Source organism: Bufo bufo, chromosome 5 (genome assembly GCF_905171765.1).
Source record: "Bufo bufo chromosome 5, aBufBuf1.1, whole genome shotgun sequence".
In the NCBI taxonomy this organism is placed as follows: domain Eukaryota; kingdom Metazoa; phylum Chordata; class Amphibia; order Anura; family Bufonidae; genus Bufo; species Bufo bufo.
In genome coordinates this window covers 312102253-312126917 of record NC_053393.1, presented here as the reverse complement: position 1 = coordinate 312126917, position 24665 = coordinate 312102253, and the positions used below count along the sequence as shown (strand labels likewise).

The window sequence follows — 24665 nt, the reverse complement described above, 5'->3', positions numbered from 1 at the left end:
CACAATGATAATATACCAGTTGTCATAATAGCTAAAGATCAGCAAATTGTTACTGTCTTCTTCACTGACCTGTTCAGGAGGAGAATCAGATCCATTAATCATTGGTTTAAACCTTGGTGGATAAACATACCTTTTCTTCGCCAGTTACTACCTAGAGTGATCAGTTTATCTGCCAAATTATCCACATCTGCATTGTCTCTGGTTTCCTGATCTCTGTGATGTTCTGATGTCCCTGAAGATGTATTGCTGGGATCCTCTAGAAGAGTAAGATATTCTTTTGAGGAAAGGATTTGAATGTAAGGCACAATATTTGATTATTGTTAATAGTATACTGAGAACCAGAGGGCAGGATTGTCTGTATGTAAAGCCCTATTTCCTATACAGTGGGTAGTATCCGTTAAGAAGATTAAAATGCAGAGAATAAACAATAGAAAGAACCACATGACTAAGACTACATTTACGACATGTTAACATTTCAAATAGAAGATGCAAAAACTATCTTTATTGGTAAACTTAATATAAGACATTTTAATTGGGTTCTTATAAATATGGAAAATAAATGTGTAGTTCCAGTAAAAGAAGATTTTCCCAATAAATACATGCTAATGGTATTGCAAATGTAGCAGGAATAAATGTTCTAAACTAACAATCTGAAGCTCTCATCTGTAGTTTTGGTAAACTTATACTGAAAAGAAACAGAGGTATTCCAGTTTTAATGATTGGATGTACAGTTGGGAAAATAGGTATTTGATACACTGGCAATTTTTCAAGTTTTCCCACCTACAAATAATGGAGAGGTCTGTAATTTTTATCGTAGGTACACTTCATCTGTGAGAGACCGAATTAAAAAAAAAATTGAGAAAATCACGTTGTATGATTTTTAAATAATTAATTTGCATTTTATTGCATGAAAAAAGTATTTGATACAATAGAAAAACAGAACATAATATTTGGTACAGAAGCCTTTGTTTGCAATTACACAGGTCAGACGTTTCATGTAGTTCTTGACCAAGTTTGCACACACTGCAGCAGGAATTTTGGTCCACTCCTCCATATAGATCTTCTCCAGATCTTTCAGGTTTTGGGGCTGTTGCTGGGCTACATGAGTTCCAGCACCCTCAAAAGAATTTCGATTGGGTTCAGGTCTGGAGACTGGCTAGGCCACTTCAGGACCTTGAAATGCTGCTTAGTTGCCATGGCTGTTTGTTTTGGGTCACTGTCATGCTGGAAGACCCATCCAAGACCCATCTTCAATGCTCTTACAGAGGGAAGGAGGTTAATGCCCAAAATCTCGCGATAAATGGCCCCATCCATCCTCCCTTCAATACGGTGGGGTCATCCTGTCCCCTTTGCAGAAAAGTACCCCCAAAGTATGATGTTTCCATCCCCATGCTTCACAGTTAGGAGAGTATTCTTTGGGTTGTACTCATCCTTCTTCCTTCACACATGGTGAGTAAAGATGATACCATAAAGTTCTATTTTGGTCTCATCTGATCATGACCTCCTCCAATGCCTCCTCTGGATCATTGAGATGGTCATTGGCGAACTTCAAATGGGCCTAGACATGTGCTGGCGTGAGCAGGGAGACTTGCATGCCCTGTAGGATTTTAATCCATGACGGCGTAGTGTGTTACTAATGGTAATTTTTGAGACTCTGGTCCTAGCTCTCTTCAGGTTATTTACCAGGTCCTCCTATGTAGTTCTGAGCTTATCCCTGACCTCTCTCAGAATCATCCTTACCCAACGAGGCGAGATCTTGCATGGAGCCCCAGACCGAGGAAGATTGACAGTCATGTTGTGTTTCTTCCATTTTCTAATAATTACGCCAACAGTTGTTGCCTTCTCATCAAGTTGCTTGCCTATTGTCCTGTAGCCCATCCCAGCCTTGTGCAGGTCTACAATTCTGTCCCTGGTGTCCTTAGACAGCCCTTTGGTCTTGATCATGTTCAAACAGGTGCAATTAATGCAGGTAATGAGTGCAGAGTAGAGGGGCTTGCTGAATTCTTGCTGGTTGGTAGGTGATCAAATACTTATTTCATGCAATAAAATGCAAATTCATTATTTAAAAATCATACAATGTGATTTTTCTGGATTTTTATTTTTTTTAGATTCTGTCTCTCACAGTTGAAGTGTACCTACGATAAAAATTACAGACCTCTCAATTCTTTGTAGGTGGGAAAACTTGCAAAATCACCAGTGTATCAAATACTGTACATCTATTTAAAATTTTGTTTGCAGACCTTTATTATATCTGGGCATTTGTAAGTGGTGCAAGTAGATGGTGACAAACTCACTGTGACAACAACAAGTAACACTGGAATTGCTTTACTGATGATGATTTTTGCAATATGTAGCAACAAACTCTCATACTTGTTCAACAGGTAAATTTGTATTCAATAGGGACGCTGTTTTTTTTTACGAAGATATTTTAGTAACAGGGAGGGAATAACTGCGGACTCTGTTAAATAAGTTTAACTTTATACAATCTTACAGTCTTTCAGATGCCGCACTTACTGATCCTGCTAGCGGGTGATAGGTCCTCCTGGTACTCAATCTCTGTCTCCATGGTAGGACCTCTCTCTTTGCTGCAGTGGATAATCTGTCAGGACACTTCTGCTGCCTTGTTAGTCTGTCACATGTGCTCCACAATCTGCTACCTTGCACTGGCTCGTGTTGCAATCTTCCTTCAGTACCACACAATGTTCTGCCTGCTGCAGCTTTTTTGTACCTGTCTGGGCTACACTTCTTTACTTGGGTGGCTGTATCATACCACCCTTGAGCTCTGGTAACCTAGCCTGCTCTGGATCTCTGACACTGCACTCCTCTTCTTCCCCAGGCCATGGCTGAACTCCTCCCCCTCCTGTGCAGACGGCTTTGTCTTCTGCTATTTTTAGCTGGGACCTGGCTCCCTCTGCTGGACTGAAATGAGGTCTGCAAATCTCTATGTTCCAGCACTGCAACAGCTCCTCCTCACAATACACCTTCCCTCCCTGGTTTGAGGGTGTCCGTCCCGGCAACCAGGGTACCCAGGACATAGTTGTGATAACGGGAAGGCATACTCCCAAAGTTAGTATGCTGCAAATGTATTGGCTCAGCTGAACACTCTAAAGATGGACCATCATTCTCCTCTTGCTGCACAAGTGGTTCTTTGATTCTAAGAGGACTGGCTCTGGTTGAGGTGATTCCCACTATTCTTCTTCCCTAGCCTAAAACTGCTGTCGTGGAGGAGCTCTCTAGTATAGGCTCAGGAGCCCTTCTCAGAAAAGTACATGGCCTGAGCACATTTTGGTGCATTGTGCGCACAGGTCCAGTTAAACCCTCAGTTTTCACCTTAAACACTGGTATGCTTGGATTGGGTTGCCGGACTACATTATATGGGATGGTCTCCCACTGGCAATTCCCTCAATTTCCTGTTTGCAGATAATGTGCAGGGGCTGGGCGACCAGGTCATCTATCTCTTGTACCTTCTTTCAATGGTCTCCCATCCATGTCTCGGGGGTCCACCCCTCACCTTCCTCACTGGTAGGCATCATAATATTTAGAGGGCACCTTCCATTCCTTTCGGAAATCATCAAGAAGGGTGAATGACCAATGGCTGAGTGTACTGTGTTGTTATACACCCACACAAGCTCTGCAATGTGGTTTTGACAGCTTCTGCATATGCCTTCGGTCACCCTTTGTAAGTTGGGATGATAGTAGAATCTCTGCAGCAAAAGTCTTGGTAGGTCCAAAATGCCCTTTCATTGCATGCATCCACTCTGCTATTCTCTTTATTTCACTATCTGGTACTACTAGCTTCCAGGCAGGACCAATCTCTGTAGGGAACTGTACTCTTCTGCATAGGACTACCCCACAGAAGGTCAGATGGTCCTTCTGCTGCCACAGCTTCCTTCCAAATGATGTCAAGGCCTTACAATCATTATAAGCTGGCTGGTAGTCATTAAAGGAGCCATTATCTCACCAGGGCTATCTGTGAATCTCGCTGCTCACGGTCTTGCCACTCTTATATGGACCCTCCAGCAGTGATGTTCAGGCTCCACCCCCTGAACTGGAGCACTCTTCAGTGGTTGAGGCACTTTCATGAAATCGGGGGTCTCTGCCTCCTTTTGCTCTTTGTATGTGGGGCCACTGGATTTCTCTAACAGGTTATGAGTAGGGATGAGCGATTCCGAACTGTATAGTTCGGGTTCGTACCGAATTTTGGGGTGTCCGTGACACGGACCCCGAACCCGAACATTTTCGTAAAAGTTCGGGTTCGGTGTTCGGCGCTTTCTTGGCGCTTTTTGAAAGGCTGCAAAGCAGCCAATCAACAAGCATCATACTACTTGCCCCAAGAGGCCATCACAGCCTTGCCTACTATTGGCATGGCTGTGATTGGCCAGTGCAGCATGTGACCCAGCCTCTATATAAGCTTGGGTCACGTAGCTCTGCACGTCACTCTGCTGATACAAGCGTAGGGAGAGGTTGAAGCTGCGACGTTAGGGCGAGATTAGCTCCTCCAAAAGACTTCATTCAGTGATCGATCTACAGCTGTGGATCATTGAAGTGCTGATATTCAATTGCTCACTGTTTTTAGGCTGCCCAGAGCGTTTTTATATCACTTTTTTCTGGGGTGATCGGCGGCCATTTTGTGGCTTGTGGTGCGCCAGCACAAGCTACCACCAAGTACATTTAACCATCAATAGTGTGGTTATTTTTTGCTATATCCTACTTCAGGGTCAAGCTTTCATCAAGTGCATTTAGCCATCAATAGTGTGGTTATTTTTTGGCCATATACTACATCAGCTGCAGGCTGAGCCTGTGTCACCCAAGTGCATTTAACCATCAATAGTGTGGTTATTTTTTAGCCATATACTACATCAGGGGCAAGCTGAGCTTGTGTCACCCAAGTGCATTTAACCATCAATAGTGTGGTTATTTTTTGCTATATCCTACATCAGGGTCAAGCTTTCATCAAGTGCATTTAACCATCAATAGTGTGGTTATTTTTTGGACATATACTACATCAGGGGCAAGTTGAGCCTGTCACCCAGCGCCTAAAAAATAGGCCTCACATTTATATTCATCCAAATCTGTACTGTAAAACAAGTCAAGTTATTGTTTGTGACCGTCAAAGCACAGTTTTTGTTCTGGGTTGAAAAACTATTCCCAAATTTGCAATTCTCAAAATTAGTGGTTTCTGCTGTATCAGGCCTACTTTAAATCTATCCCTAAAAGGGTATATTAGATTCAAGGTGCTGATAGGGTCATTCTCAAAAGCTTAACACACACGCTACAGTGCAGATCCAAGTCTAATTCTGTGATTAAACGTATACCTGTCACCCAGCGCCTAAAAAATAGGCCTCACATTTTTATTCATCCAAATCTGTACTGTTTTAGCTGGTCAAGTTATTGTTTGTGACCGTCAAAGCACAGTTTTTGTTCGGGGTTGAAAAACTATTCCCAAATTTGCAATTCTCAAAATTAGTGGTTTCTGCTGTATCAGGCCTACTTTAAATCTATCCCTAAAAGGGTATATTAGATTCAAGGTGCTGATAGGGTCATTCTCAAAAGCTTAACACACACGCTACAGTGCAGATCCAAGTCTAATTCTGTGATTAAACGTATACCTGTCACCCAGCGCCTAAAAAATAGGCCTCACATTTTTATTCATCCAAATCTGTACTGTTTTAGCTGGTCAAGTTATTGTTTGTGACCGTCAAAGCACAGTTTTTGTTCGGGGTTGAAAAACTATTCCCAAATTTGCAATTCTCAAAATTAGTGGTTTCTGCTGTATCAGGCCTACTTTAAATCTATCCCATAAAGGGTATATTAGATTCAAGGTGCTGATAGGGTCATTCTCAATAACTTCACACACACGCTACAGTGCAGATCCAAGTCTAATTCTGTGATTAAACGTATACCTGTCACCCAGCGCCTAAAAAATAGGCCTCACATTTATATTCAGCTAAATCTGTCATTACTGGTGTGCCTGTATTAGTGTAATACGGTACCTAAATAGATAGCCAGATAGTGTTAGGTGTCTGTAAAAAAAGGCCTGAATTGGAATTCAATACATTGGCCCAAATAATATTTTTCTTATTGTGGTGAACGGTAACAATGAGGAAAACATCTAATAAGGGACGCGGACGTGGACATGGTCGTGGTGGTGTTAGTGGCCCCTCTGGTGCTGGGAGAGGACGTGGCCGTTCTGCCACAGCCACACAAGTGTACCAACTACCTCAGATCCCAGTAGCCGCCAGAATTTACAGCCATATTTGGTGGGGCCCAATGCCGTTCTAAGGATGGTAAGGCCTGAGCAGGTACAGGCATTAGTCAATTGGGTGGCCGACAGTGCATCCAGCACGTTCACATTATCTCCCACCCAGTCTTCTGCAGAAAGCGCACAGATGGCGCATGAAAACCAAGCCCATCAGTCTGTCACATCACCCCCATGCATATCAGGGAAACTGTCTGAGGCTCAAGTTATGCAGCAGTCTCATACTGTTTGAAGACTCTGCTGGCAGGGTTTCCCAAGGGCATCCACCTAGCCCTTCCCCAGGGATGGAAGAGATAGAATGCACTAACGCACAAACACTTATGTTTCCTGATGATGAGGACATGGGAATACCACCTCAGCACGTCTCTGATGATGACGAAACACAGGTGCCAACTGCTGCGTCTTTCTGCAGTGTGCAGACTGAACAGGAGGTCAGGGATCAAGACTGGGTGGAAGACGATGCAGGGGACGATGAGGTCCTAGACCCCACATGGAATGAAGGTCGTGCCACTGACTTTCACAGTTCAGAGGAAGAGGCAGTGGTGAGACCGAGCCAACAGCGTAGCAAAAGAGGGAGCAGTGGGCAAAATCAGAACACCCGCCGCCAAGAGACTCTGCCTGCTACTGACCGCCGCCATCTGGGACCGAGCACCCCAAAGGCAGCTTCAAGGAGTTCCCTGGCATGGCACTTCTTCAAACAATGTGCTGACGACAAGACCCGAGTGGTTTGCACGCTGTGCCATCAGAGCCTGAAGTGAGGCATTAACGTTCTGAACCTTAGCACAACCTGCATGACCAGGCACCTGCATGCAAAGCATGAACTGCAGTGGAGTAAACACCTTAAAAACAAGGAAGTCACTCAGGTTCCCCCTGCTACCTCTTCTGCTGCTGCCGCCTCGGCCTCTTCTGCTGCTGCCGCCGCCTCGGCCTCTTCCACCGCCTCTGGAGGGACGTTGGCACTTGCCGCCCAGCAAACATGGGATGTACCACCAACACCACCTCCTGCGTCACCAAGCATCTCAACCATGTCACACGGCAGCGTTCAGCTCTCCATCTCACAAACATTTGAGAGAAAGCGTAAATTCCCACCTAGCCACCCTCGATCCCTGGCCCTGAATGCCAGCATTTCTAAACTACTGGACTATGAAATGCTGTCATTTAGGCTGGTGGACACAGACAGCTTCAAACAGCTCATGTCGCTTGCTGTCCCACAGTATGTTGTTCCCAGCCGGCACTACTTCTCCAAGAGAGCCGTGCCTTCCCTGCACAACCAAGTATCCGATAAAATCAAGTGTGCACTGCGCAACGCCATCTGTGGCAAGGTCCACCTAACCACAGATACGTGGACCAGTGAGCACGACCAGGGACGCTACATCTCCCTAACTGCACACTGGGTAAATGTAGTGGCGGCTGGGCCCCAGGCGGAGAGCTGTTTGGCGCATGTCCTTCCGCCGCCAAGGATCGCAGGGCAACATTCTTTGCCTCCTGTCTCCTCCTCCTCCTACTCAGCTTCCTCCTCCTCTTCTTCCACCTGCTCATCCAGTCAGCCACACACCTTCACCACCAACTTCAGCACAGCCCGGGGTAAACGTCAGCAGGCCGTTCTGAAACTCATATGTTTGGGGGACAGGCCCCACACCGCACAGGAGTTGTGGCGGGGTATAGAACAACAGACCGACGAGTGGTTGCTGCCGGTGAGCCTCAAGCCTGGACTGGTGGTGTGCGATAATGGGCGAAATCTCGTTGCAGCTCTGGGACTAGCCGGTTTGACGCACATCCCTTGCCTGGCGCATGTGCTGAATTTGGTGGTGCAGAAGTTCATTCACAACTACCCCGACATGTCAGAGCTGCTGCATAAAGTGCGGGCCGTCTGTTCGCGCTTCCGGCGTTCACATCCTGCCGCTGCTCGCCTGTCTGCGCTACAGCGTAACTTCGGCCTTCCCGCTCACCGCCTCATATGCGACGTGCCCACCAGGTGGAACTCCACCTTGCACATGCTGGACAGACTGTGCGAGCAGCAGCAGGCCATAGTGGAGTTTCAGCTGCAGCACGCACGGGTCAGTCGCACTGCGGATCAGCCCCACTTCACCACCAATGACTGGGCCTCCATGCGAGACCTGTGTGCCCTGTTGCGCTGTTTCGAGTACTCCACCAACATGGCCAGTGGCGATGACTCCGTTATCAGCGTTACAGTACCACTTCTATGTCTCCTTGAGAAAACACTTAGGGCGATGATGGAAGAGGAGGCGGCCCAGGAGGGAGAGGAGGAAGAGGGGTCATTTTTAGCACTTTCAGGCCAGTCTCTTCGAAGTGACTCAGAGGGAGGTTTTTTGCAACAGCAGAGGCCAGGTACAAATGTGGCCAGACAGGGCCCACTACTGGAGGACGAGGAGGACGAGGATGAGGAGGAGGTGGAGGAGGATGAGGATGAAGCATGTTCACAGCGGGGTGGCACCCAAAGCAGCTCAGGCCCATCACTGGTGCGTGGCTGGGGGGAAACACAGGACGATAACGATACGCCTCCCACAGAGGACAGCTTGTCCTTACCTCTGGGCAACCTGGCACACATGAGCGACTACATGCTGCAGTGCCTGCTCAACGACAGCAGAGTTGCCCACATTTTAACGTGTGCGGACTACTGGGTTGCCACCCTGCTGGATCCCCGGTACAAAGACAATGTGCCCACCTTACTTCCTACACTGGAGCGTGATAGGAAGATGCGCGAGTACAAGCGCACGTTGGTAGACGCGCTACTGAGAGCATTCCCAAATGTCACAGGGGAACCAGTGGAAGCCCAAGGCGAAGGCAGAGGAGGAGCAAGAGGTCGCCAACGCAGCTGTGTCACAGCCAGCTCCTCTGAGGGCAGGGTTAGCATGGCAGAGATGTGGAAAAGTTTTGTCACCACGCCACAGCTAACTGCACCACCACCTGATACGGAACGTGTTAGCAGGAGGCAACATTTCACTAACATGGTGGAACAGTACCTGTGCACACCCCTCCACGTACTGACTGATGGTTCGGCCCCATTCAACTTCTGGGTCTCCAAATTGTCCACGTGGCCAGAGCTAGCCTTTTATGCCTTGGAGGTGCTGGCCTGCCCGGCGGCCAGCGTTTTAGGTAAATGAAGAAAGAAGGTCCTGGAGACACATGAGGTTCCTCTATCAGCTTTCCTTTAATATTCACATAACATTGACAGACATCACCACCTTCCACATGACATGACGTTGACGCGTTTCGGGTTGGCACCCTTAGTCGTAACACTATGCCAAGTGTGGCAATTCTATTTAAAGGAGCTAGAGAACACTCCCCCCTGCAACAGGGAAGGAGTCTTCAACTCCATAGGTTGCCACACATATTGGCACACCCTTTCATTAGCTGCAACAATGATTAGTGTAATTGCTAACACACTATGTGGACATTGCTTTGAGTATGTTAACCCTGGGAATGCCAAGGCACTCATTCACCATCAATAGCCGCACAGTGTGAATATATCATCATTAAAAACCTGTATATCATACATATTCAAACACATTACATAAAACAGAAAATAAGATATAATGACCTTCAGAACTTCCACAAATTGTGACCCGTTATATCGTAGCAAAAGGCAGTTGATTTTCAATGGTGTTGTTTTTGCTACATGCAAATTGTCACAAAATTTCCTGTTGCAATCCAGCGAACAACAGTGGCACTATTTCCAAATAGCAGTCTTGATATATGCAATATATGACTTGCAGTGAAACATAGAAACACAGCTAGAACCAATTTTTAACCACCTGATTGCAAAGGGAAAGGGGAAAAGGAAAGAGTAAAAATACAAAATATCACAGCAATCTCAGTGCATCCCAAACCCAGGCACTCCAGGAGTTACAACAGTGTGACTCGCTGGTCATTAAGATGGCGGATAAGGGGGGGGCGGTGGTCGTCATGGACAAGGAAATTTATGGCAACCAATTACGGGAAATGCTGGCTGATACCTCCACATACAGTAAATTATCCAAAGATCCATTACAGGAATATATGGAAAATTATATGTCGCTATTACAGAAAGGAAAAGGTTTAGATATTTTTAGTGATAGAGAATTTAAGTATCTGTGTGTGGAGGCTCCAGTTATACCGATTATGCATGCCTTGCCCAAAGTCCATAAAGGCGTCCACCCCCCCCCCCTCTTCGCCCTATAGTGTCTGGCATTGGTTCCCTGACGGAGCGCCTGGGCAGTTGGCTGGATAATATTCTCCAGCCACTGGTCAGGCGCACCCCAGGGTTCCTAAAAGATACGGCTGATGTGCTGCGAGCAATGTACAAATTTGTTTGGGAAGATAATTATTGTTGGATCACAGCAGATGTGGTCTCTCTGTATCCTTCTATTCCCCACGGGGTTGCTCTGTTGGCGATGGAATACCATCTGCACCGATATACCGGACTTAGTTTCGGCTATGTGGATTTCATATGTGAGGTGACAGCTTTCCTGTTAAGTCACAACTATTTCATGTTTGATGGTGTGTACTACCTACAGACCCGCGGGGTGTCAATGGGAGCCAAGTTCTCACCATCATTGGCTAATTTGACAATGTCATACTGGGAGGAAAAATATATTTATGATTTGAATAATCCTTTTATGCCTGGTTTGGTCTGGTACGGCAGATACATCGACGATATGCTCATGGTATGGGCCGGCGGTGTGTCTGCCGTCCCAGACCTCCAGGCATATTTAAATAATAACAACTATAACCTACAATTTGTGTGCACAGCACATGCTGTCCATACAAATTTCCTCGATTTGACACTCCGCGGGTGTCCAGGGGAGGTGGTACACACCATCACTTACAGGAAAGAAGTAGCAGGCAATTCTATATTAAATGCTAAAAGCCATCATCCCATCCACACCATCAGAGCAATCCCCGTGGGTGAATTTACACGTATAGCCAGAAACTGCAGTGAGACAGACAGATTGGAAGAAGAGTTCAATAAAGTGGAGAAAAGATTGAGAGACAGAAATTATCCAGTGTGGATGATCAAAAGGGGGCGAGAGATAGCTTCAAAAAAAGACAGAAAAGACATGTTATTTGGAGGACCAAAGAATAAGCCTGGTAAAAAATTGGCTGCTGACGGTGTCGGGGTGTCTGGAGACAGTAACCAGAACAGAATCCCCACTCTTTCATTGATTTATAGCAGTGAATTCAATGCAATCAGTTCCGCAATACAAAAATGTCTGCCCATATTATATGATGATCATATTTTATATCAAGCTCTCAAATCAGGGTGTAGAATTGTGTCTAGAAAGGCAACAACCCTGTCCTGCTCGCTGTCTCCATCCCTGTACACCGCCGGTAGCAAAGGAACAAGTTTTAAACAGAATTGGCTTATTTACAAGGGCTTTACCAAATGTGGAGGTAATCCTTGTAAAACTTGCGAATATGTGCTGCCTATAAAGTCATTTGAAAACTCAGACCATATGTGTAAATATCCCAACCGTAGTTACATAAATTGCAACACGGAGGGTGTTATCTATGCAATTAGATGCACGCATTGTGACCTAATGTATATAGGCAGCACATCTCGCAAGTTCAAAAGCCGCATTCTCGAACACTTAAACTATATTAAGAACCCCAATATCCTAAATATTTCGAATCTAGCCAGGCACTTTATAAACATACATGCACGCCAAGTGTCATTCTTCCAGGCATTTGCCATTGAGCGAGTCCTGGCCCCCAAAAGGGGTGGGGATTATCGGAAGAAAATCCTTCTCAGAGAGGCCTACTGGATTTTTAGACTTGCTACTAGAATACCAGTAGGTCTCAATTTGAGAAAAGAATTGACTTATGTTTATCAGTAAATCTTCACAAGAAAACAGAATAGTCAATATATATCCCTGCTAATACGGTATTATAATTAAGAGTACACTTACCAGGTAACTTTCGATGGTATTCTCAGGTATCAGGTTCTGCACACATCTCTGTTCATCTGTCTCTCAAGGCTATAAGACTGCGGTCAGACAATGCGCCTTTTCCCCTTTCCCTTTGCAATCAGGTGGTTAAAAATTGGTTCTAGCTGTGTTTCTATGTTTCACTGCAAGTCATATATTGCATATATCAAGACTGCTATTTGGAAATAGTGCCACTGTTGTTCGCTGGATTGCAACAGGAAATTTTGTGACAATTTGCATGTAGCAAAAACAACACCATTGAAAATCAACTGCCTTTTGCTACGATATAACGGGTCACAATTTGTGGAAGTTCTGAAGGTCATTATATCTTATTTTCTGTTTTATGTAATGTGTTTGAATATGTATGATATACAGGTTTTTAATGATGATATATTCACACTGTGCGGCTATTGATGGTGAATGAGTGCCTTGGCATTCCCAGGGTTAACATACTCAAAGCAATGTCCACATAGTGTGTTAGCAATTACACTAATCATTGTTGCAGCTAATGAAAGGGTGTGCCAATATGTGTGGCAACCTATGGAGTTGAAGACTCCTTCCCTGTTGCAGGGGGGAGTGTTCTCTAGCTCCTTTAAATAGAATTGCCACACTTGGCATAGTGTTACGACTAAGGGTGCCAACCCGAAACGCGTCAACGTCATGTCATGTGGAAGGTGGTGATGTCTGTCAATGTTATGTGAATATTAAAGGAAAGCTGATAGAGGAACCTCATGTGTCTCCAGGACCTTCTTTCTTCATTTACCTGCAGCCTTCTACGGGAACACTCCCCTAGGGCCTCTGGAGCCGGGACTATACATTCTACTACAGAGGTGAGCTGGATAAAGTGTTTTCAATACGGCCAGCGTTTTGTCTGAACGTGTATTCAGCACGGCAGGGGGCGTCATTATAGACAAACGCAGCTGCCTGTCTACAGCCAATGTGGACAAGCTGACGTTCATAAAAATGAACCAGGCATGGATCCCACAGGACCTGTCCATCCCTTGTGCAGATTAGACATTAACTACCTCCCCTTAACAATATATTATTGTACTCCAGGGCACTTCCTCATTCAATCCTATTTTTATTTTCATTTTACCATTATATTGCGGGGCAACCCAAAGTTGAATGAACCTCTCCTCTGTCTGGGTGCCGGGGCCTAAATATGTGACAGTGGCCTGTTCCAGTGGTGGGTGACGTGAAGCCTGATTCTCTGCTATAACATGAAGACTGATTCTCTGCTGACATGAAGCCAGATTTTCTGTTACGGGACCTCTCTCCTCTGCCTGGGTGCCTGGGCCTAAATATGTGACAGTGGCCTGTTCCAGTGGTGGGTGACGTGAAGCCTGATTCTCTGCTATGACATGAAGACTAATTCTCTGCTGACATGAAGCCAGATTCTCTGCTATGGCATGAAGAGACTGATTCTCTGCTGACGTGAAGCCAGATTCTCTGCTATGGGACCTCTGTCCAATTGATATTGGTTAATTTTTATTTTTTTTTAATTCATTTCCCTATCCACATTTGTTTGCAGGGGATTTACCTACATGTTGCTGCCTTTTGCAGCCCTCTAGCTCTTTCCTGGGCTGTATTACAGCCTTTTTAGTGCCGAAAAGTTCGGGTCCCCATTGACTTCAATGGGGTTCGGGTTCGGGACGAAGTTCGGGTCGGGTTCGGATCCCGAACCCGAATATTTCCGGGAAGTTCGGCCGAACTTCTCGAACCCGAACATCCAGGTGTTCGCTCAACTCTAGTTATGAGACAAGGCAACTGCATAGGCATTATTCTGCCCAGGCCTATATTGTGTCTTGAAATTAAATTTACTGAGGCAAGCCATTCACCACTGCTCCAAGGCTCAGAGTTTGGCAGTATTCAGGTGAACCAGTAGATTGTTATCAATCATCAACACAAACTCTGCTCCTGTCAAGATGTCAGAAAAATTTCCGTTCACCTCCCACACCACTGCCAGCAGTTCAAGTTTAAAGGAGCTGTACAGGGAGTGCAGAATTATTAGGCAAGTTGTATTTTTGAGGATTAATTTTATTATTGAACAACAACCATGTTCTCAATGAACCCAAAAAACTCATTAATATCAAAGCTGAATATTTTTGGAAGTAGTTTTTAGTTTGTTTTTAGTTTTAGCTATTTTAGGGGGATATCTGTGTGTGCAGGTGACTATTACTGTGCATAATTATTAGGCAACTTAACAAAAAACAAATATATACCCATTTCAATTATTTATTTTTACCAGTGAAACCAATATAACATCTCAACATTCACAAATATACATTTCTGACATTCAAAAACAAAACAAAAACAAATCAGTGACCAATATAGCCACCTTTCTTTGCAAGGACACTCAAAAGCCTGCCATCCATGGATTCTGTCAGTGTTTTGATCTGTTCACCATCAACATTGCATGCAGCAGCAACCACAGCCTCCCAGACACTGTTCAGAGAGGTGTACTGTTTTCCCTCCTTGTAAATCTCACATTTGATGATGGACCACAGGTTCTCAATGGGGTTCAGATCAGGTGAACAAGGAGGCCATGTCATTAGATTTTCTTCTTTTATACCCTTTCTTGCCAGCCAGTACTGTGGAGTACTTGGACGCGTGTGATGGAGCATTGTCCTGCATGAAAATCATGTTTTTCTTGAAGGATGCAGACTTCTTCCTGTACCACTGCTTGAAGAAGGTGTCTTCCAGAAACTGGCAGTAGGACTGGGAGTTGAGCTTAACTCCATCCTCAACCCGAAAAGGCCCCACAAGCTCATCTTTGATGATACCAGCCCAAACCAGTACTCCACCTCCACCTTGCTGGCGTCTGAGTCGGACTGGAGCTCTCTGCCCTTTACCAATCCAGCCACGGGCCCATCAATCTGGCCCATCAAGACTCACTCTCATTTCATCAGTCCATAAAACCTTAGAAAAATCAGTCTTGAGATATTTCTTGGCCCAGTCTTGACGTTTCAGCTTGTGTGTCTTGTTCAGTGGTGGTCGTCTTTCAGCCTTTCTTACCTTGGCCATGTCTCTGAGTATTGCACACCTTGTGCTTTTGGGCACTCCAGTGATGTTGCAGCTCTGAAATATGGCCAAACTGGTGGCAAGTGGCATCTTGGCAGCTGCACGCTTGACTTTTCTCAGTTCATGGGCAGTTATTTTGCGCCTTGGTTTTTCCACACGCTTCTTGCGACCCTGTTGACTATTTTGAATGAAACGCTTGATTGTTCGATGATCACGCTTCAGAAGCTTTGCAATTTTAAGAGTGCTGCATCCCTCTGCAAGATATCTCACTATTTTTGACTTTTCTGAGCCTGTCAAGTCCTTCTTTTGACCCATTTTGCCAAAGGAAAGGAAGTTGCCTAATAATTATGCACACCTAATATAGGGTGTTGATGTCATTAGACCACACCCCTTCTCATTACAGAGATGCACATCACCTAATATGCTTAATTGGTAGTAGGCTTTCGAGCCTATACAGCTTGGAGTAAGACAACATGCATAAAGAGGATGATGTGGTCAAAATACTAATTTGCCTAATAATTCTGCACGCAGTGTAGTTGTCAGGGTTCTTCTCACTCTCCCACAGAGTTCTACTAGCATAAGCTATTACACGTTCTTGACCATCTTGTTCTTGGATCAGCACAGCTCCTAGTCCCTTAAGGTTTCCATCAGATTGCAGCAAAAAGGGCTTTGGGAAATCCTTATAGGCCAGTATGGGGGCACTGGTCAATAACTTCTTCAGCTTCTTAAAGGCCAGTTCGGCCTCCTCATTCCAGGCGAAAGGTTCATTCTTCGTTACTCCAAGTGAGTACCCACTGAAGAGAATGTACAAGGGCGCTGCTACTTTGGCAAAATCCTTGATAAATTGCAAGTAATACCCAACTAGTCCCAGGAAGGCCCGCAGCTCACCAACGTTGCTGGGTATGGGCCATTGCTGTGTAGTGTCCCACTAGGTAAAGGTGGGCACTACACAAGGGTTAACATGTCTTTTGCATTAATGTGATGTTTAATATGCATTTCCCTGTGTTATCTGGGTGTCAGGCCTGTTAGGGTATAGTTTAGCCTCCTAGACGTTAGAGGGAGCTAGAGAGCCCTAAGTATATATAGGTAGGCCCAGACAGGGGAGAGTAGTTCAGTCCAGGTGACTAGAAGAGTAACCTAGTCAGCCTGAAGCTCCTGAGGCTAAGCTTAGCTCAGTAGAGTCACCCCAAGAGAAGAGATGTATCTCCTGGGAGAAACCTGCAGCTTCCCTCACAACAGGAACAATACAACCAGCTCAGATAAGTAACCTGAGGGGCAGAAGTATTATAAGATAACCGCAAGAGTCAATACGGGAGGAAGATTTATTCACCAAGGATTAAAGCCAGCATTTAGGCATCCGGGCCTTGGGATCCAGCCAGCTAGAATAGCTGAAGGGGATAGTGCAGCATAGTTCTGCTAAGCATTAATTGTATACCCTCCAAGTATCTTGCAAGATTTATACCTGTCATATTGTGAAGTAAACCTGCTTGTGGAATATTGTTACAAGGGACTGCATCATCATAATCTACTGTATGTACAAAGTTGGACTGTTCAAAGTAAAGCAACGTTTGGTTCACTATACCACCTGTGTACCTCACTTATTGCTCCTACAAATCGGTGTGCCACCGTTACAGGCACTGGCGTCACGATCCTTAAAGGGACCTTGCCTCAGGCACTCAAAATACCTGCAACACCCAGGGCACCTCATCCACCATCAGGTCTGGTCCCTACATCCAGAGTGTGCCCCAGAGGAACTTGTGTCTATCTCTCCTTCACTGCCGCATGCCTGCCCAGGGTTCTCCTCCAAAAAGTGAGTAACCCTCGATTGCCCATAACCGTGACCTCACTGTCGCAATACCCTGCAGGTCTGGCGTGCTGCATAAATTGGCGTCACGAACAGGATACGATCATTCCTGCGCCATTGTTGAAATACACAAACTGTGTGCCGTTATATACCTATAAAGTGACTAAGCCCTACTGTTTTATTGAAAAATTACTGGGCCAAAGAACTGTAATAATTTGCGGTGTGAAGATTATATTGCACGGACTGTTTTGCTGTTGTGAAGCCACCGCTTTCTGTCAGTGAATAGACATCGATTTGCTCAAAGATGGCCGCTTAACCTGGCGGGATTACAAGTGCGCCTCGTTGTACCCATTTGGCGAGAAAAAGGACCAGGTGAAGGTACCGCCCAGCCTGCAAGGAGGAAGAAACGCCGCCCTGTGGGGGGAAGTATCGCCTACCTGAATCCCGGAGCTGCAAGAGGCCGCGCCTACCTTCTGACGCTGAACGTGGGACTCCTGTCTGACGTAGCCACACATCTCGCGAGACTTGGAGCGAGCACCGCCGGAGTAAGTACTAACTTTATCCTTCACCGGCCCCCTTCTGATTACTATACCGGAGCCGCTCCGACCCCTGCTAGGGTACAGGGAAAGGTCCTCCCTTAGCAGCAAGATAAAAAAAAAAAAAACTGACATTTTTGCGCCGGTCCGCTCCGCTGTCATTTAAAGGGCCATACCCATCTAGCAACACTATGTCCGCACCTGAAGGAGCAGGGCAGGCGGCCCCAGAAATGCCTTTTGAGGTGCCCGCAACTGACAATAGGACACCTGCCGCCGCGGCAGCATCAAGCCTGATGCCATTAACCATGCTGTATTATTTTGGGGCCCCCTGGTTTCCACGATATTCAGGGGAAGCCCATAAATTAAAGGACTTTAGGGACCAGATACTGGCCTTGTTCCGGCTCTATCCTATATCTGCTGAACAACAAATGGAGATCCTCCTAGCTCAGTTAGAAGGGGCCGCCCGCAGGGAAGTCATGTCCTGGCCCCGTTCTGAAAAGAGTACCCTGGAGCAGATTTTTGATCGCCTCGGCACCACATTTCAGGCCAGAACGGTGTCCGAAGTTAAAATGCGATTCTTCAGCAGGAAGCAACAACCTGGGGAGTCGCTCTGCGATTTTGCTCTGTCCTTGCAAGAGACCCTGAGAGCTGTGGTCCAAGTGGATCCCAAGGAAGCTGAGGATCAGGACAGGACTCTTAGAGAACAGTTCATTGCAGTTATAAGTACGGAGCATTTAAAGGGCCAACTGAGGATGCTGTCAGCCCAACACCCCAATTGTGCATTCTTGGACTTTAAAGAGCTGGCCATCAGCATTCTAGGCCAAAACCCGGCCGCAGGGCCAGCAGCCTTGCCTGAATCTCAGGTTTGTCAATCAAAGTCTGTCAATGTGGGGCCGGCTGGAGTCAATCAAGCCACTCAGGCTCCAGTAACAGATGTAGTGGCAGCACTAATTGAGCAAGTGAACCATCTCACTCTGAGCTTAGAGAAAGTATGCAAGAAAATAGAGGAGTGGGAAAGACCAATACTGTTATAGATGAAGGCCTTTTTCCTCCAAGGCTCCCATCTGCATATAGGGATGTTTACCCAAAAGAACCTGATGGACGGCCAAATTATTGGTCTAGAAATCGAAAGCATCCTGTTTGCCACTATTGCAAAAAATATGGACATAGTGAATCAATGTGCTGGCAGTTAAACAGGCAACCCCTGAGGCAGAGGACCGCCCCTCGGGAGGTAGAACAGTAGGTCCAAAGGATCCAAGCTGGATGCCTAAATACGTGGGATCCCGTCCGAAAATTAAAATATGTATCAACGGGATACCCTTTGAAGCCCTTCTGGATACGGGGTCACAGGTCACCACCATCCAAAGACTTGCCTTTGACAAGTTCTGGGATCCAAGTCTCCTCACCCTGGGAAGCCAGTGAAAGTCCATGGATACTGGGAACCTACTCTTCAGGTGGGAGAGGCCACCTTACCACAGCAAGGTGTAATTGTGGTACAAGCAGGAGATAAAGGAGGACACCCTGTGATCCTAGGGACTAATGTCCTTAAAAACTGTTACTCTGAAGTGCTTGAGGCATCGAACCAAACTATATCCTCAGCCTCGCCTGCTTCCAGAAGGGTCATTCAAAAGACTATCAGCGTGCTGTGTGCTCAACAAAGGTTCGCCAACAAAAAGGGGGAAATTTGTACTGTTCGGATCCGGGACAACCGGCCAGTAATCATACCTCCAAATTCCCAGATCATCCTTTGCTGCCGTGCGGTGTTAGGGATCCAGGGTCAGAACTATCAAGCCCTAGTGGAACCCATCCAGATTGAGAATCATCCCTTCGTACGGACAGCCAAGAGTCTGGTGACCGTGTCCCAAGGTAAAGTGCCTGTCCGTTTAATTAACTTTGGTGATCACCCCGTTACTCTTTTTAAGCACTGCCCCGTTGCTCAGCTTTTCCAGGTGTCTTTCCAGGATGTGATCCGTCTGCCTGCCACGGAGGCGTTCCAGACCACACAGAGCAGCAGCACCACCGCCAACACCTCGACAACATCCTGGTGGGAGGAGCTTCATGTGGGGAACAAATCCACCCCGAAGGAGCAATTAGAGGGAGTTCTGAAGCTAGTGAGAGAACATCACAAGGCTTTCAGCAAGCACTCCACGGACTACGGAGAGGTCAGTGTAATCAAACACACCATACCCACTGGCTCTCATCCTCCTATCAAGGAGAGACACAGACCCATACCACCTACTACCTATCAGTCTGTGAAAGAAATGATACAAGAGATGAAAGACTCTAACATAATCCGGGACAGTCACAGTCCCTGGGCTGCGCCCCTAGTCCTGGTGCGGAAAAAAGATGGCAGCATAAGGTTCTGCGTGGATTACAGAAAGATCAATCAAATCACCCACAAAGATGCTTATCCACTACCACGCATTGAGGAGTCCTTGAATGCCCTGGGGTCATCAGCCTATTTCTCCACCTTGGACTTAACTAGTGGGTACTGGTAAGTGCCTATGGCCCCGGAAGATCGAGAAAAGACTGCTTTCACTACACCTATGGGCCTGTTAGAATTTAACTACATGCCGTTTGGACTGTGTAACGCTCCAGGGATATTCCAACGGCTGATGGAACGTTGTTTAGGCCATAGGAACCTTGAAACCGTATTGTTATATCTAGATGATGTCATTATATACTCCAAGATGTATGAGGACCACCTAGAACACCTGGCGGAAGTGTTCCAAGTCCTTACCAAATATGGTCTCAAAATCAAGCCATCTAAGTGTCACCTGCTGAAACCAGCGGTAAAATACCTAGGGCACGTTGTCAGTGCCGAAGGAGTACAGCCTGATCCTGATAAACTTGCTGCTGTCCGCAATTGGCCTACTCCTACCACCGTAAAAGAGGTGAGAAGCTTTCTCAGTTTTACAGGGTATTACAGGCGTTTCATACCCCATTTCGCACAAATTGCGGATCCAATCCAGGAACTCCTGAGAGGGCACCCTAAGAAGAGTCCAAAGACTCCTATTCCTGTTGAGTGGAGCGAAGAACGGGAGATTGCCTTCCAGCTCCTCAAGAAGAAGCTGACCGAACCCCCTGTTCTGGGGTACCCAGATTATCAGAAGCCGTTCCACCTCTACACAGATGCCAGTAAAAGAGGCCTGGGGGCTGTGTTGGCTCAAGTGCAAGATAACAAAGAGAGGATAATTGCCTACGCCAGCAGATCCCTGAAGGGAGCTGATAAGAATGACCAGAACTACAGTTCCTTCAAGCTGGAGTTTCTTGCCTTAGTGTGGGCTGTGACCGAGAAGTTCAAAGACTATCTCGCTGCCACGCCATTTGTGGCCTTCACGGACAATAACCCCCTGGCGCATCTAAATACCGCCAAGTTAGGGGCTCTGGAGCAAAGATGGGCGTCCCGCCTTGCCAACTATGACTTCACTGTGAAATACCGGGCAGGCCGGCTCCAATGACAATGCTGATGCCCTGTCTCGGCTACCCACTACAGAAGCCCCAGATGAACCAAAAGATGCCTGGGAAGAAGTGGAAATGCCAGCGTTCTACAATAAATTTGCTCAGCAGGATAATATCCGCACTGAAAACCACCCTGCTGCTGATCCTTCCTCACCAGATATTCCTGAATCCAGAGGCGACCAAGAAAGGTGGATTAAGCTCCAGTCCGAAAGTAGAGTCCTCATGAACTGCTCGACTTCCTTACCAGTGGGAGAACTCCTGAGAGAGTCCGCAGGAAGAGTGCAGACCCAGAACTGATGAGACTGTGGAGACATCGCCACCTACTTTTCCTTCAAAGAGGCCTGTTGCTCAGAAGGAGCCTGGACCCAGTGTCCTGTGATATGATATATCAAATCCTCCTACCACGTCGAGATGCCAGTCTGGTGCTAGAAATGTATCACAACCAGTCCGGACACTTCGGCGTGCAGAAGACTGAGGCCACTATTCGCAGAAGATTCTATTGGATTGGGATGAGAGACGATATTGAGAAATCGTGCCGAGAATGCACTGCCTGTGCTGTGGGGCGAACTGAGCGTCATGACCAGAGGGCGCCTCTCCATCCTATCGTAAGTAAAACTCCTTTAGAATTTGTTGCTATTGATCATGTGAAGTTGGAGCCGAGTCGCTCAGGGTATACTTATGCCATGACCATTATTGATCACTTCACTAAGTTTGTCGTAGCAGTGCCTGTGAAAGACCTGACAGCTAAGACTACAGCAGAGGCGTTCTGGAAGTATTTCCTTCTGCCCTACGGCTGCCCAGAGAGAATACTCACCGACCAAGGGTCTGCTTTTGAGTCACAGCTGTTCCAAGAGATGTGCCTGCTGCATAACTGCCAGAAAGTCCAGACCACCGCCTATCATCCACAAGGTAACGGACTCTGTGAAAAGATGAATCAAACTCTCATCGAAATGCTGAGAGCAGTACCCCCAGAGACAAGGGGTAATTGGCCTACTCTGCTGCCTCAACTCATGTATACCTATAACAACACAATTCACTGCTCCACCGGTTACACACCTTTTTATCTGATGTTCGGCCGTCAAGGGAGGTTGCCTGCTGATCACTCCCTAGATATACAAGTGCCCGATGTCATTAACCCACTACCAAAAACTGATTGGGTAGTGGAGCACCAAAGACGTCTCCTCAATGCCAAAGAGATCGTTCAGGAACGCATGGAAAATGTCCGGGAACGACAACAAAGAGACTATGACCTGGCTGCTCATGCGGAACCCTTAGCTCTGGGAGACCTGGTGTGGTTGAAGAACAACCATAGAACCAGTAAATTGGACAGTAAGTGGGAAAGGATTCCCTATGTTATTTCTGCCATTCCTAACGCTGAGGCTCACATCTACCAAATCTCCGAAGAAGGTAAAGGCTCTCAAGTTGTACATAGAAATCGGTTGAAACCCTGTATAGAAGGAGAACCTGCAGCAGAGGACATTGAACCAGAATCTCCTGAACCTGAGTTGCCAGCCCAACCTGATGATCCTATGCAGGCTGTTGAGAACCTGATACATGATAAAGATCCACTTCATTGGTTTCTCACTCCCTGGTTAAACCTGGTAGTACCTGCTCCTGTTCCAGTTGTTTCTCCATCCCAGGATGAACCCACTTCAGTTCCTGTTATTTCTTCGCCTCAGAGTGTACCTGAAGGAGTTCCAGAGCCTGTGGACTCCTCCAATCCTCCTGAACCAAGTCAGGAGGAATCTCCGCCATTAAGAAGGTCCACGCGGTCTACCAAGGGGCACCCACCTGTGAGATTTGGAGACTACATTATGGGCCCAGGTAGCCCCTCACGTGAAACCCCTGTTTAACCCTCTACAAGCCTTGGGTACGGACTCATTGTGTTCCTTGAGCCTCTAAGAATTGTTATTTTGTTCTACATTTTCTATGGACTATTATTATGGACTATCCTGGTATTATTGATACGCTGCACCAGGTCAGCGCCCCTGTTCCCTTACAATTATCCTGAGAGAAGAGAACGACACCCCTTGTCACCGCACCTTCAGTGAAACTGTTTATTATATTTAAATTGCTAAAGTGGTGATTTTTGTGTATGCCTGTTCTCCATTTTTGTCTTTCAGGCTGCAGTATCCAGCTGGGCAGGGCCCCTCCATGTTGCGCCGAGGACAGGCAACGTTGTAGCATGGGGATATGTAGTGTCCCACTAGGTAAAGGTGGGCACTACACAAGGGTTAACATGTCTTTTGCATTAATGTGATGTTTAATATGCATTTCCCTGTGTTATCTGGGTGTCAGGCCTGTTAGGGTGTAGTTTAGCCTCCTAGACGTTAGAGGGAGCTAGAGAGCCCTAAGTATATATAGGTAGGACCAGACAGGGAAGAGTAGTTCAGTCCAGGTGGCTAGAAGAGTAACCTAGTCAGCCTGAAGCTCCTGAGGCTAAGCTTAGCTCAGTAGAGTCACCCCAAGAGAAGAGATATTCCTCCTGGGAGAAACCTGCAGCTTCCCTCACAACAGGAACAATACAACCAGCTCAGATAAGTAACCTGAGGGGCAGAAGTATTATAAGATAACCGCAAGAGTCAATACGGGAGGAAGATTTATTCACCAAGGATTAAAGCCAGCATTTAGGCATCCGGGCCTTGGGATCCAGCCAGCTAGAATAGCTGAAGGGGATAGTGCAGCATAGTTCTGCTAAGCATTAATTGTATACCCTCCAAGTATCTTGCAAGATTTATACCTGCCATATTGTGAAGTAAACCTGCTTGTGGAATATTGTTACAAGGGACTGCATCATCATAATCTACTGTATGTACAAAGTTGGACTGTTCAAAGTAAAGCAACGTTTGGTTCACTATACCACCTGTGTACCTCACTTATTGCTCCTACAAATCGGTGTGCCACCGTTACAGGCACTGGCGTCACGATCCTTAAAGGGACCTTGCCTCAGGCACTCAAAATACCTGCAACACCCAGGGCACCTCATCCACCATCAGGTCTGGTCCCTACATCCAGAGTGTGCCCCAGAGGAACTTGTGTCTATCTCTCCTTCACTGCCGCATGCCTGCCCAGGGTTCTCCTCCAAAAAGTAAGTAACCCTCGATTGCCCATAACCGTGACCTCACTGTCGCAATACCCTGCAGGTCTGGCGTGCGGCAGCTGTACCACCTGAATCTTTGAGTCCATGGGCTGGACTCATTTATCTTGTCACCATATGGCCCAGATACTTAATGCTCTCCTGGAACAAGTGGCACTTACTGGGTTTCAGCTTCAACCCATGCTTCTCTAGGTGGCTGAGGACCAAGTCCAATCACTCTAGATGCTCTGCAAAGTTGGTAGAGAAGATAATTATATCTAGGTAGATTAGCAGGCATTCCTAGTTCAGGTCTCCCAAGCACAGCTCCTTTATCCTCTGAAAGGTAGCTAGGGCATTGTTCAGTCCAAAGGGCATCTGAGGGAACTCGTACAGCCCTATAGGTGTAACAAAGGCTGTCTTTTTCTGCCACCAGCACTTGCCATTACCCACTTGCCATATCCAGGATAGAGAAGAATTTGGCATGGCCAATGGCCACCTAATACCTGAGGAAGTGGGTAGGTGTCACAGACTGTATATGCATTCAGAAACCTGTAGTCAACACAGAAGTGCAGGGTCCCAT

General features: G+C 46.5%; 1 protein-coding gene across 2 annotated transcripts in view; it reads right to left on the bottom strand.

Annotated features, from left to right (window-relative positions):
* The window catches only part of LOC121002769 (NFX1-type zinc finger-containing protein 1-like), a 291483-nt gene that overhangs the window by 208124 nt on the left and 58694 nt on the right, over window positions 1–24665 (bottom strand). For both annotated transcript variants that reach the window (XM_040434303.1, XM_040434304.1), the window contains exon 3: window positions 131–256. In XM_040434303.1, coding sequence (XP_040290237.1) covers window positions 131–256 — 126 coding nt within the window. The remainder of the gene's footprint in view (window positions 1–130; window positions 257–24665) is intronic.